The following is a 13,361-nucleotide window of genomic DNA, read 5'->3' on the forward strand; positions in this document are numbered from 1 at the left end:
GCAGCCAAACCTTGTTTTCCAGCCACAGGTGCATGCTTGAAAGCTCCAGGTCCAACAGTTTTCTTTCTGCCTCAGCTCTTTCCCGGGCAAAATCTGCATTTGACCACTGAATTGGAGGCAACTGTTCCCACCAATTCAGCGGTAAAATGAGGGTTTCCCCGGAGGAAAGAGCCAGGACAAAAAACCCTGCTTGGACACAGAGCTTTAAAGCCCCAACTGAAACACAGCAGCAAAGGAAGTCCCTTGAGCCAGTCACTGCCCCTCAGCTTAAGTCTATTTCATAAGGCTGTTGTGTGGGTTAAGGGTGGAAAGGGAGAACCATTGTCACCACCTTGAGCAACATGGGGGGATGGGATAGAAACGCAATAAATAAAGGCATCAAGGCATTTATACACCATCCCGCTTTCCTTCCTGCTGGTGCCTGCACTGCAGCTTCCTGATGATGAAATTCTGCAGTTTTAAACACCCCAGTTTGTTAGGAGTCATTCTGCAAAGAAACAGAAAAGATGATTGTAACTTCAAGAACCTTTTCTGTGAGTTCTGGGTGTGGTTTTCTAGGCTGATTAGGCACAGCTGGTGATGTGTATAAAAGAAAAGAAGTTGCAGTTTGAATTTTGCCTGCAGAGAGAGAACACCTTTGTGTTTGTTGTTTTTGTGTAGCTGTAATAAAACCTTTGTTTGAGTGTTTTACACCGGTCTCGTGGTTCTGTCATCTGCCACCAGAAGAAAAAAACCCCTCTAACAAATCATTCCATGGTTTGGTTGTTTCAGCAAAAGGCAGGAGGAGGGGGGTGGCACTGCAATCCTCTGCTCACATCTGGACACCTGCTGCACTAAGCAGTGATCCAGTTTAAAGATGCAAAGCAGGAGGGATGTGGGTTTTGGGGAGGGCAGGACAGAAAAGGGGTGAAGATCTTTCAGATGGGATTTTGAAGAAATGAAAAAGCATCGGTCACAAATCCAAGAGAGCCAGTGGTGTTAGAGTGTGGCATGGGTGCCAGAGCACCCACCAGATTCCCCTTGAAGGGGCTGGGCACCCACAAATTTTGGTGCCAGAGCAATGCGCACTCACTGAATCGTTGGCGTGCGCTTTCAAGGTGCGATGGAGGGACAGGCACAGAGAAAGCTGCTTGCTTCAGAGACTTTATTGCTGCCACACTGTGGCAGCCAGAAAGGATGGGAAAGGAAGAGCTTTTTTCTGCCTGGTACAGGAGAGGCCAAACAGCAGAGAAGGAAGCCCACCAGGGCAGCGGAGAACAGAGGAGGCCCCCGCCTCTGCTGCTCACTCGCAGCCATTTTCCGCGGCAGACATCTCCGCCTCGTACTTGCAGACATAGCTGTTCTTACGGCTGCAGAGCTCGTCGTTCCATTTTCTGAAACCTAAGAGGTGAGACAGGAATTAGTGCCAAAATTTGGGATGAGCAGAAGCAGAATGGCAGGGTTGGAAGGCACCCACAAAGGGCATCCAGCCCAACCGGCTTCAATGCAAGAATCTCAATGAAAGCATTCATGACAGATGGCCAGCCACCCTCTGCCTAAAAATCTCCAAGGAAGGAGAGGCCATCACCTTCCGAGGGAGACCTTTCCACTGTCAAACAGCAGGAATCTTTTTGTCCAACATGGAGATCGAATCCACGACCTTGAGATGGAAGCGTCTCCTGCTCTACCAAAAGGATGCTGGACTAGGTGGACTCCCCACCACCACCACCCCCACTTGGGCCTGATCCAGCTGCTGCAGCCAGGCTGTCCTGAGGTTCTGGGTTATGAGGAAGGCAGTGTTCGTGGCAGCATAAGCACTGGCCAGTCAGTGCTGTGCACAACCAGCTTCTGCGACAAAGACCCACTGCACCCTGTCTCCATTCCGTCAGGGTCAGGGAGGAAGAAGGGGAGCGAGGGGATGCCCAGCCCACAGAGTGCAATGCACACCTTTGCCCAAGCTTCTCACCTGTAGTTCGCCACAGCTCCACGCACCACTCGCCAGTCTTGCCATGATTATTGGGCTGCCCAGTGCTCCACTGCGTGTGGTCAGCGATGAGTCCGTCACTCCACTGCCAGGATGTGCTTCCAGGAGTCTGGGGAAACACAGAAAACGAGGAAGGGGTGGCCCTTGTGCCTCGAGGGGTGTGTGGAAGGAGGAGGAGGACAGGGGCTCCCATAGACTCATAAGAGCAAAGTTCAGACAGGGGCACCTTCTCCCAAAGCACCCAGTAATGGTTGGTAGTGGACCTCCCTGCCACAGGCATCAGGCTCGATCTGGGGAGGGCTCCCATCTAAGTGAGAGGCAGCCTGGTGTAGTGGTTAGAGCATCAGACTAGGAGCTAAGAAGGACTGGGCTGAGAAGCTCTCAGCCTGACCTACCTCACAGGGTTGTTTTGGAGATTAAATGAGGAAAGGGAGAACTACAGGTCCGCCTTGAGCTTCTTGGAGAAAAGGGTAGGATATAAATGCAATAACTAAGTAAAAACAGTACTTGCTTGGCATGAAGAAGGGCTCAGGGTAGAGTCCCCCACAGCATCCCTAATTAAAAGTGTCACAGCCTGCGATGGACCCTTGGCTAGATGGGCAACGAGAGAAAGCAGCAGCTTCCCGTGCTGCCAGTGACAAACTCTTGCTTTTGGCACAGAATTGGAGAGTTGGGAGGGGACACCAGGGGCCATCTAGTCCAACCCCCTGCAATGCAGAGGAACCACACCTAAACAGTTCCTCTGTTTAAAGACTTCCAGAGAAGGAGAGTGTGCCACCAGCTGTTTCCTGAATGGAACATGATGCAACCCAGAGGTAAGAACAGAATGAGGGCTGGACAAGGTGACTGTTAGCTAGATTTGTAGCTGATTTTAAAGCCAGGTTCTTTGGAGTGCAGCAAGACCGTGCTATTGTTATTGCATTTCTCAACTTAAATGTTTTGTGGGTGTTTTGTTTTTGTTTTGTTTTGTTTTTGTAATATTGGATTTAGCAATGACAAACCTAGACAGCATCTTAAAAAGCAGAGACATCACCTTGCCAACAAAGGTCTGTATAGTTAAAGCTCTGGTTTTCCCAGTAGTGGTGTATGGAAGTGAGAGCTGGACCATAAAGAAGGCTGATCGCCGAAGAATTGATGCTTTTGAATTATGGTGCTGGAGGAGACTCTTGAGAGTCCCCTGGACTGCAAGAAGATCCAACCTATCCATTCTGAAGGAAATCAGCCCTGAGTGCTCACTGGAAGGACAGATTGTGAATCCCAAGGCGAAGGGGACAACAGAGGACGAGATGGTGGGACAGTGTTCTCGAAGCTACCAGCATGAGTTTGACCAAACTGTGGAAGGCAGTGGAAGGCAGGAGTGCCTGGTGTGCTCTGGTCCAGGGGGTCATGAAGAGTCGGACACAACTAAACAACTAAACAACAACAACAAATATTGGATTTATTCTACTCTTGCCACATTGTCGATTTGTTCTCATTTCTTTTGTCATTTGCCAACACGTTCTGTATTTTGTATGTCTGCATTTCCAGGACTCTGTTATTTCGATATTCTGAGCGTTTGCTATATTTTCCGTAAGCCAATCTGGGCACATATCATAGTAGTGTAAAAGCAGCATGCAAGCAAATTCAGTCAGTCTCTGGTCCGGCCCTCCAGCAATGATGAGGAGGGGGAAGGAGCAGCCTTGGGGCAGAGGAAGAGCAAGACTGGGGCAGCGGGGGGGGGGGGCAAGTTGTTCACTCATGCACTGCTTCCCCCCTCCCCCATTTAAAACAAAAGGTGTGGGTTTGTACACTAGGGAGAGGGAGTTTGCACAGAGCATAGATGAATCGAAGCAAATAGAAAGGCCTGGGGAGAAGCTAAGAGCCTTTTGGAGCACACCCATGTTGACAATAGTCATCTTTTCACGGTCATTTAGCAAATAATAATAGGTGACATGAGCATTTCCTGGACTGATGGGAACAGTCAACTTCTCTCTCTCTCTCTCTCTCTCTCTCTCTCTCTCTCTTTCTCTCTCTCTGAGAGAGATGGAAATAATGTCAGAAGCATTATTTTAAAGCTCTCAGAATGTGGTCACGGAGAGCAGCAAGGAGGTTGTGGCCTTTGAAGCACATTTGATGCACCTTCTTGCCTTCAAAGCATCCTTAATGCCTCTCAGAGCTACAATTCCCAGAAAGGCCTTAACAAACTACAGCACCCAGAATTCTTTGCAGGAAAGACAGCTCTTTGAATGTGCTTCAGGAGTGTAGACTTCATGCAGCCAGTCTGCACTGATTGCCAGTTTGCTTCCAGGGCAAGCTCAAGGCATTACTATTAGTATATAAAGTCCTCAATAACTTGGGACCCGTTTACCCATGAAATATCCTTACCCCACACAAGCCCACCTGACTGCTTCAGGTGGGCTTGTGGTGTAACCTTACTGGAGTTCACCGATTGGGTCTGCGTTGCTCCCAGGAGGGAGGGAGGAAGTCAAATGACACCGAGGTTGATTCAAAGAAAGAGTTTATTCTGCTCTCCGGATAGCAGAAGGCACTTGTGTGGTCAGTTCACAGCAAGTCCAAAGAAATGAGAAATTTCATGCAGTATATATATCCTCCAGGCACCCTCTTCCCCCCTTCCCCAGGAATCCAGCCACGTCAGCCTATACACGCAGGTTGACACCACAGGTGTTCCTGCTCCGGTACTCTTAACCATAAAAGGGTTTTCCTTCCTGTACTTCTGACCATAAAAGGGTATTCCTGTTCCTATACTCTTATCTTGAAGCAAGAAGTCACCAACTCCAAGAACACATTCTGGCGCTGAATGGGCACAACTGCAGGTGGCATGTAATGACTGTTCCACATTTTCAAGAACTCAGATCATTTTGATTGACAACGCCTTCCCCTCTGGAACTCCCTGCCTCTTGAGATCAAGCAAGTGCGTTCCCTGTGCTCTTTTCAGCGCCTGCTACAAAACATTCCTCTTTAGGCAAGCCTACACCCAGAAGCTTAGAAGACTGCTGTGAATTCCAACCTGTGTTAGTGTTTCAGCTTCCTGTATCTTTTAAACTATGGTTGTGAATTTATCTTTACGAATGTGCAATGGGCATTGCCGTACTGGCCTGAATACTGCACTTTCCCCCAAAAAATTCCAACTGTGAAAAGTGCAGCTTAAATTCACGACCTTACAAAAATTGGCTTTTATGATATTGCTGTAGGATTTTCTTCTACTTCTGCCATTTACAGATGTGAGTGTCTGCAGACTTTTTAGGAAGCGGCTTAGATTTGGGTATTGTCTTTTTTTCTCCCCCCCCCCAGCCTTGAATTTTAAAGGTGTGGGTTATTCGTGGGTGCGGCTTATATTCGGGCCAATACGGTATGTAGCAGTGCCAATTCTGCAGATCAAAACGGCTGAGGGGGTGGCATGTGGGTCCCTGCTTGAGTTGTGTGGTTTGGGGGCCCAACTCATCCCTGTACAGTGGTACCTCGGGTTACATATGCTTCAGGTTACATACGCTTCAGGTTACAGACTCCGCTAACCCAGAAAAAGTACCTCGGGTTAAGAACTTTGCTTCAGGATGAGAACAGAAATCGTTCTCTGGCAGCGCGGCAGGAGCGGGAGGCCCCATTAGCTAAAGTGGTGCTTCAGGTTAAGAACAGTTTCAGGTTAAGAACGGACCTCCAGAACGAATTAAGTACTTAACCCGAGGTACCACTGTAATGGCAAGTTAAAGGGCCTTGGTCCAGTATACCTGAAGGAGCATCTCCACCCCCATCATTCTGCCCAGACACTGAGGTCCAGCACCGAGGGCCTTCTGGTGGTTCCCTCACTGCAAGAAGCCAAGTTACAGGGAACCAGGCAGAGGGCCTTCTCGGTGGTGGCACCTGCCCTGTGGAACGCCCTCCCATCAGATGTCAAAGAGAAGAACAAGTACCAGACTTTTCAAAGACATCTGAAGGCAGCCCTGTTTAGGGAAGCTTTTAATGTTTAACAGACTACTGTATTTTAATATTTTGTTGGAAGCCGCCCAGAGTGGCTGGGGAAACCCAGCCAGATGGGCGGGGTATAAATAATAAATTGTTATTGTTATTGTTGTTGTTATAAGTTGTTTTTAACGGGGAGTTTTTTATGCTGTGTTTTATTGCTACAACCTGCCCTGGGACCTTGGGGTGAAGGGCAGGCAATAAAGAACGAAATGAATAATTATATTAATAATAATTTATTATTTATACCCTGCCCATCTGGCTGGGTTTCCCCAGCCACTCTGGGCGGCTTCCAACAAAACACTAAAATACAATAACCTATTAAACATTAAAAACATTAAATGAAATCGTGTGAAGGAGCTAAGCTCTGGGGAGTGGGGGTTGCTTAAGGTGGGGGTTGGTGGGGAGACCAACCTTGGCAATATTGTGGAGCCCGATCCAGACGTCCCCGTCAGGCCGAAACCTGGAGAGGTACCTGCGGAGGCGACAGCACTCCTTCTTGGTCAGGATGGAAGCCAGGTGGGAGCCTTGTTGCTGGCACTCTTCCTAAGCCGGGGCAGGAGAAAAATGCAGTCAGTTCAGAGGCGATTTTATTAGGATTCCTAACAGTGAGCATTCCAAATGAAAGCAAAAGAATCTTTCTTTACACACTGACAGCAGCCAGAATTTTAGAAGCCAAATAGTGGAAGAGTGAACTTACACCGTCTGGAGAGGAATCGCAAAAAATGACGGAGGCAATAAGAAATCAATCAACAGACAAAGTTAAAAAAAAGACTTTGTTAAATAAATAGTTAAGCTAAGCAACAAGTTGATTAAAAAGAAAGGAAGATGGAAAGGACGGGAAGTCAACTGTTGATGGAGAAAATCTATTGTTAGGAAATTTGTATATATATATTCCTTTTTATGACTTTGAGTTGTGGGTAACAGTGAATTCAAGTTTATGTTGTATGGATGCAGTTATGAACAATAAAGCAAAAGAAAAGAAAATACAAAGTAAAAAAAGAATGGGAATGTTTTAACAATTACTTAACAAAACAAGGTTCCAACAATAAGACTTGGTTGTGTCTTGAATAATCTTGCAGGTAGTAAAATATTTTTCTCCATTCCAAGATGAGGAAAAACAATTAAATAGAGGGGGGAAATAGGAATACTCGAACTGAAACCGTAATGAGGTAGGAGGAAGTCAACAATATAATAAATTGAAAAGGGATTCAACCCAAACTGAAGGTTGAAATTTAAAAAAAAACCCACTAATATTGGTTTGAATTATATTAAGTATTACTTTACATTAGATAGGTATTTTTATTGTTTAAATTGTCATTTTTTTCTTTCCTTTCCTTAGATACTGTATTGTATAACTATATTACTATATAAATCTTAGATTTGTAAATAATTTATTTATATATAAGTCAAGATCTACATCAGTCTAAGAATAACCATTGTAAGATTCTAGATTCAGGCAGGTAGCCGTGTTGGTCTGATGCAGTCGAAATAAATCAGAAGTATCTGAAGAAGTGTGCATGCACACAAAAGCTTATACCCAGAACAAACTCAGTTGGTCTCTAAGGTGCTACTGGACAATTTTGTGATTATTTTTTTAAAAAAAACAACAACATTGTAAGATTGTTTTATCTTTTTACCCACTTTTCTTTTAATGTATGCTTTATCTGTTTCCTTTTTAATGTATATTTTTGTAAGTAAATAAATAAAGCCGTCAGTTCAAGAGTGTCTCTTTGGAAAATCAGCCTTGCCCGGTGTTGGGTCTGGTGTGAATGATCCAGGCATGACTCAGGACTCACCTCGGCCTCTTTCCAACACTTCCGGTCAGAGAAGTATCCATAGCAGCTGCCCTCGTAGAAGAGCCAGTCTGTCGGGCAAGGAGAAGAGGGGCCCTCTATCGAGTCTTCAGCTGCTTTTGAAAGAGGGTTGGGTGAAGACCAAAGAGAGAGAGAGAGATACAGGATCCTGGGATTCTTTTGCTGCGGTTACTGCTCTGCCGGGGGTTAGACTAGATGGCCTTTGGGGATCCCTTCCAACTCTACATTTCTGTGACTAGATGGGCCATTGGCCTGGCAGGCTTCCTGGTCTCTTAAGACTTTGTGCAAAGATCAGCACAGCCATCAGGCGTCACCAGCAAAAATTAATCTGCATCTCCTGTGAGAAGAATATTTCCCACATAGACAATAGCAGGGTAAACACAGAAGAAATGAACAAAGATTCGCTCCAGTTTACTTACTTCAAGCTCTTTCAATTCCCCATTAAGCCAAGTCAACAAAACGAGGAACAGGCAGGAAACAGGCAGTGCGCTGTAATGGTTAGAGTGTTGGATCGGGACCTGGGAGACTAGGGTTGAGATCCCCACTCGGCCATGAAGCTCACTGGGGGCTCACTGCATTTCTAGGCCCAGAGCCAAGGCTTCAAGGTCTCAGTTTCTGAGGGGGTTTAGATTTTTTGTCCCACGTGCCCCTCTGAATGCCAGTCTGGTCCTTCCCTTTGGCCCTTTGCCCACTGATTCTCCAAGGCACAGAGGAGCGAGGAGGGACCCCGACTCACCTGCTGCAGAGGGGCTGCCAGACCAATGGCCAAGGAAGCTCAGAGCAATGATGATGTAAGCCGCGGTCCCCATGGCCTGGATCCTTTCTTGCCTGGAGGGAGATGGAGGGAGGAAGGAAGCACTGCAGAGAAAGGCAAGGATGTCCCGCAAGCCCCAAGGCTGGGCTGCCAGGCTGGCTACTCCAGAAGGCTTTGGGTACCAGCTAGCACATGGGTAGGCAAACTAAGGCTTGGGGGCCGAATCTGGCCCAATCACCTTCTAAATCCGGCCCACAGACGGTCCGGGAATCAGTGTGTTTTTATATGAGTAGAATGTGTGCTTTTATTTAAAATGCATCTCTGGGTTATTTGTGGGGCATAGGAATTCATTCATATTTTTTCTCAAAATATAGTCTGGCCCCCCACAAGGTTTGAGGGACAGTGGACCGGCCCCCTGCTGAAAAGGTTTGCTGACCCCTGAGCTAGCAGGTCTCAGAGGGAAGTTGCTCCACCCTCAAACTCCTGGGAAATTGTTAGGAATGATAACAAGGGTTGTCACAAGGAAGATGGAGGAAGCTTGTTTTCTGCAGCTCCAGAGGGGAAGACTCGAACCCATGGCTTCCAGTTACAAGAAAGGAAATTCCCATTAGCCATCAGGAAGAACATTCTGACAGCAAGAGCTGTTCCACAGTGGAATGGTCTCAACTCGGGAGTTTGGGGACTCTCCTTTCTTGGATGCATTTAAGCTAACGGATGGCAGCTAACGGATTGAGGTTGAATCCTGACAAGACAGAAGTACTGTTTTTGGGGACAGGGGGTGGGCTGGTGTGGGGGACTCCCTGATCCTGAATGGGGCAACTGTGCCCCTGAAGGACCAGGTGCACAGCCTGGGGGTCATTTTGGACTCACAGCTGTCCATGGAGGCACAGGTCAGTTCTGTGTCCAGGGCAGCTGTCTCCCAGCTCCACCTGGTACGCAGGATGAGACCCTACCTGCCCATGGACTGTCTTGCCAGAGTGGTGCATGCTCTAGTTATCTCCCGCTTGGACTACTGCAATGCGCTCTACGTGGGGCTACCTTTGAAGGCAACCCAGAAACTGCAATTAATCCAGAATGCGGCAGCTAGACTGGGGACTGGGAGCGGCCGCCGAGACCACATAACACCGGTCTTGAAAGACCTACATTGGCTCCCAGGACATTTCCAAGCACAATTCAAAGTGTTGGTGCTGACCTTGAAAGCCCTATATGGCCTCAGTCCAGTATACCTGAAGGAGCTTCTCTACTCCCATCGTTCAGCCTGGACACTGAGGTCCAGCTCCGAGGGCCTTCTAGCGGTTCCCTCCCTGAGAGAAGTGAGGTTACAGGGAACCAGGCAGAGGGCCTTCTCGGTGGTGGCACCCACCCTGTGGAACGCCCTCCCACCAGATGTCAAGGCAATAAACAACTATTCTACTTTTAAAAGACATCTGTAGGTGGCCCTGTTTAGGGAAGTTTTTAACGTCTGACGCTGTATTTTTTAAATATTCAGTTGGAAGCCGCCCAGAGTGGCTGGGGAAACCCAGCCAGATGGGTAGGGTATAAATAATAAGTTGTTGTTGTTGTTGTTGTTGTTGTTGTTGTTGTTGTTGTTGTCATATAAGCAGATGTTGGGTGGCGACCTGTCATGGATGCTTTGGTTTCCTGCATTGCAGGGGGGTAGACTAGAGAACCTTCGGGGTCACCTCCCAACTCTACAGCTCTTCCCTTCTAAGGGAATGCCTGCTTAACATCAAAGAAACCCTCAGCTCCAGCCCTCGTGAAACTAGACAAAGGACAGGGGCCTTTTTCTCACCAGTCACTCACCTCTGTGTTTAAAACGCTCCCTTTTTGCGCTGGTCCCCGGGTGCAGAGTGAGGCCGAGGTGCCAAGTGGTTGCTATATACCCTTACAAGAGGGAGGGGCTGGGAGACTTAACCTGGGCCTGGCATGTCTCAAAACCTCTTGCAAACAAAGTCTCAGGAGGATCCTGTCCCTCCAACCAACTTGGGCCAACTTGGGCAGGCGCCCAGCGGAGGGGGGGGGGTCAGGCAGCAGCAGGAGAGGCAGTTCTACTCGCTGCTTTGCTCCATCCCATGAAAGATCAGCTAGGAGAGGATTTGAAGCAGCTTTCAAGCAGAACATATTTTATTCCCACCCAAGTTGGTGTTATCATCTTTTTTTAATCACCATCTTTGGTGAACCGTCTTGAGATCTGCGGGTATAGGGCAGTATACAAATTTAATAAACAATAATATATATAATTGAAATAAACAAGAGACATTCTTCATCATCCATCAATACAAAAATATAAAACAAATCAACTAAAAGAAATGGGAATTTTCTAATATAATAGAATAAAGAATATCTTCTTACTTTACAGAAGCTGTATGCAAAGTAAAGAGGGAATGAAAATATAGATCAAAATGTTTGCAATTTTCTTCTTGTGTCTGCACGTCTGTCGATTGCCTGGAGATGGAAAACCTTGTCTAAAATTGATGCCACCTTAGGGTGGGGTTTCATAATGGAAAATTGCACTGCGTGAAAAACTTACCCGCTGCACCCATTTTTTTAACAGAAAAACAGAATGAGCCTCTCTTGTCTGCGCTTCATTGTATTTTATTGGAAACATTAAAAAAAGAAAATGTGCACTGGTCTCTTCCACAAGTGTCTTAGTAAATGTGGAATAAGTAACATCCAATTGGTTGAGAATTTTTCTGGATATAAAGGTGAGCCTTTGGCTTTTGCTGCTGCTTGCGTCCCTGGTGGTTTCTGCTGTAGTTTTGTGTTTCTGCTTATCTGGCAAGTTGTGTGCAACTCACTCTTAATCTCCCATATCCCAAGGCAGAAACCTCCCCTGACCTGTATGTATCTTGATCGCAAATATCCTGACAACCAGCTCTTTCATGTCTTCTTGTGAATGAAACATCCCAAGCCAGCCTTGGTTCGGCTCGGTTTAGATTCCATGTGTTTTGTCTCAGGAAGTTCTGTTCTGCTATTTAGGTTATGTGGATAACATTTAATTAAAAAAATAATCTTTTGAAAGAAAGAGCATCAGCGGTAGAAAAGTGTGTGCTCTCAAGGAGCTGAACCCCAGAGCCAGAAACATCACCGAAGCACCATGGGAACAGTAGTTTGCTATGGGCATGAAGAAACCCGTTCCCCTCACAGAGCTTCGATTCCCAGTTGGTTTTTAACCATTAATCCCTCTTCGTGGTGAACCCCGAGAACTGTAGTTCTAGGAGCCGAATAACAGTCCCCTAACCACTCTCAGGATCCTTAGAAAACTGTAGTTCCCAGGATTCTTAGAGAGTCAAAAGTCATGAGGTCCAGCTCCGAGAGCCTTCTGGCGGTTCCCTCCCTGCGAGAAGTGAGGTTACAGGGAACCAGGCAGAGGGCCTTCTCGGTGGTGGCGCCCACCCTGTGGAACACTGTCCCATCAGATGTCAAGGAGATAAACAACTACATGACTTTTAGAAGACATCTGAAGGCAGCCCTGTTTAGGGAAGTTTTTAATGACTGGTGTTTTAATGTATTTTTAATTTTGTTGGGAGTAGCCCAGAGTGGCTAGGGAAACCCAGCCAGATGGGTGGAGTATAAATAAATTATTGATGGTGGAGGTGGTGGTGGTGTGGTATAAGAGTGCTTTAAATATATGGCTTGGATGTGACCCTCGCTGTCTCCTGAGCAAAGAAACAAGCCGTTGCTTGTTCTTAGTTTAGGATGCAGGTTGTGGAACTCTGGCAAACATTGACCTAGCAGGAGAAGGGGCTTCCTGGGCTGTAAAGGTAAAGGGACCCCTGACCATTAGGTCCAGTGGTGGCCGACTCTGGGGTTGCAGCGCTCATCTCACTTTATGGGCTGAGGGAGCCGGTGTACAGCTTCTAGGTCATGTGGCCAGCATGACTAAGCTGCTTCTGGCAAACCAGAGCAGCGCACGGAAATGCCGTTTACCTTCCTGCCGGAGCCGTACCTATTTATCTACTTGCACTTTGACGTGCTTTCAATGGAGGGAGGTGGAAGAAAAGGGGCTCTGAACTGATGTTTCAGCCAAACGATGCCTCAAGGATGTATTTTTTCATTTATTGTGGGAGCCTTTTCCCCTGAGCTGCACCATAAACCCATGGTAAATCCAGCAATGAAAAATTTCCCTTCCCTTGATGCCCTAAGCCCATGCTCATTTTACTTCGTGGTTCATCCAGCGCTGCCCTTGGAAGGTGGTGGTCTCTCATTCATTGGAGGTTTCTCAACAGAGGTTGGAGGACCACCTGCCAGGGATTCCTGTATTGCAGGGGGTTGGTCTAGATGTCCCTTGGGGGTCCCTTCAACCCCCCCCCCATACTTTACTTCTGTGGTTTTTGGAGCTTCCCCACCAGCACTGGCTGCAGATATGTAACGGGTTGTTTTTATTTTACCGGCTTTTCTGCTGCAAGGGGAAATCCCGATAAAGTGAAAGCATTTTATGGGCTGGCATCATGGCCATTGCAACAAAGCACTGTGAGGCACTGGCACACAGAAATGACACTCCAGGCAGGGCAGTCACCTTTGCACCTGTTGTTCCCCAAAAGCTATCAGAAACAAGATGCTGAACTAGGTAAACCTAGTCCTGAGGTGTCAGTCTATCACCTGCTCAGTTTGAAGCACACCTGCTCCCCTTGAGCAGGTCTGCAGGCTACAGGCCACAACAGGTGAGCCTGGTGTAATCCCAGCCAGTAAGCCCTCTTTCCGCCTTCCCCAAATATTTGCTCTCCTGAGCCACTGGCATCTCCTTGTCCTCCTCTCCTGATCGCTCTGCTTCATTTCAGCGATGAAATGGCCTCTTCCCAGGACCAGATATATTGTTGATTTAGTTAAATGTGTCTTCTGCTTGGCCAGCTGAGGTTGTGCCTCCTGA

At 47.2% G+C, this 13,361-nt stretch overlaps 1 protein-coding gene across 2 annotated transcripts; it reads right to left on the bottom strand.

Annotated features, from left to right (window-relative positions):
* Positions 1 to 1,135: 1,135 nt before the first annotated feature.
* LOC308486444 (C-type lectin BpLec-like) lies at positions 1,136 to 10,353 on the bottom strand. 2 transcript variants are annotated; one of them, XM_081023306.1, is made up of 6 exons: positions 10,295 to 10,353; positions 8,474 to 8,565; positions 7,720 to 7,829; positions 6,335 to 6,466; positions 1,946 to 2,072; positions 1,136 to 1,380 (listed from the first exon to the last, which is right to left on the bottom strand). In XM_081023306.1, exons 2-6 carry the CDS (start codon positions 8,544 to 8,546, stop codon positions 1,283 to 1,285), a joined length of 540 nt encoding a protein of 179 aa, XP_080879432.1. In that variant the 5' UTR covers positions 8,547 to 8,565; positions 10,295 to 10,353; the 3' UTR covers positions 1,136 to 1,282. The 2 variants fall into 2 exon arrangements, with proteins under 2 accessions (XP_080879432.1, XP_080879431.1); XM_081023305.1 differs by having other exon boundaries at positions 7,720 to 7,832.
* Positions 10,354 to 13,361: the final 3,008 nt, after the last annotated feature.

Source organism: Podarcis pityusensis (genome assembly GCF_964106645.2).
Source record: "Podarcis pityusensis genome assembly, chromosome: 10".
Lineage (NCBI taxonomy): Eukaryota > Metazoa > Chordata > Lepidosauria > Squamata > Lacertidae > Podarcis > Podarcis pityusensis.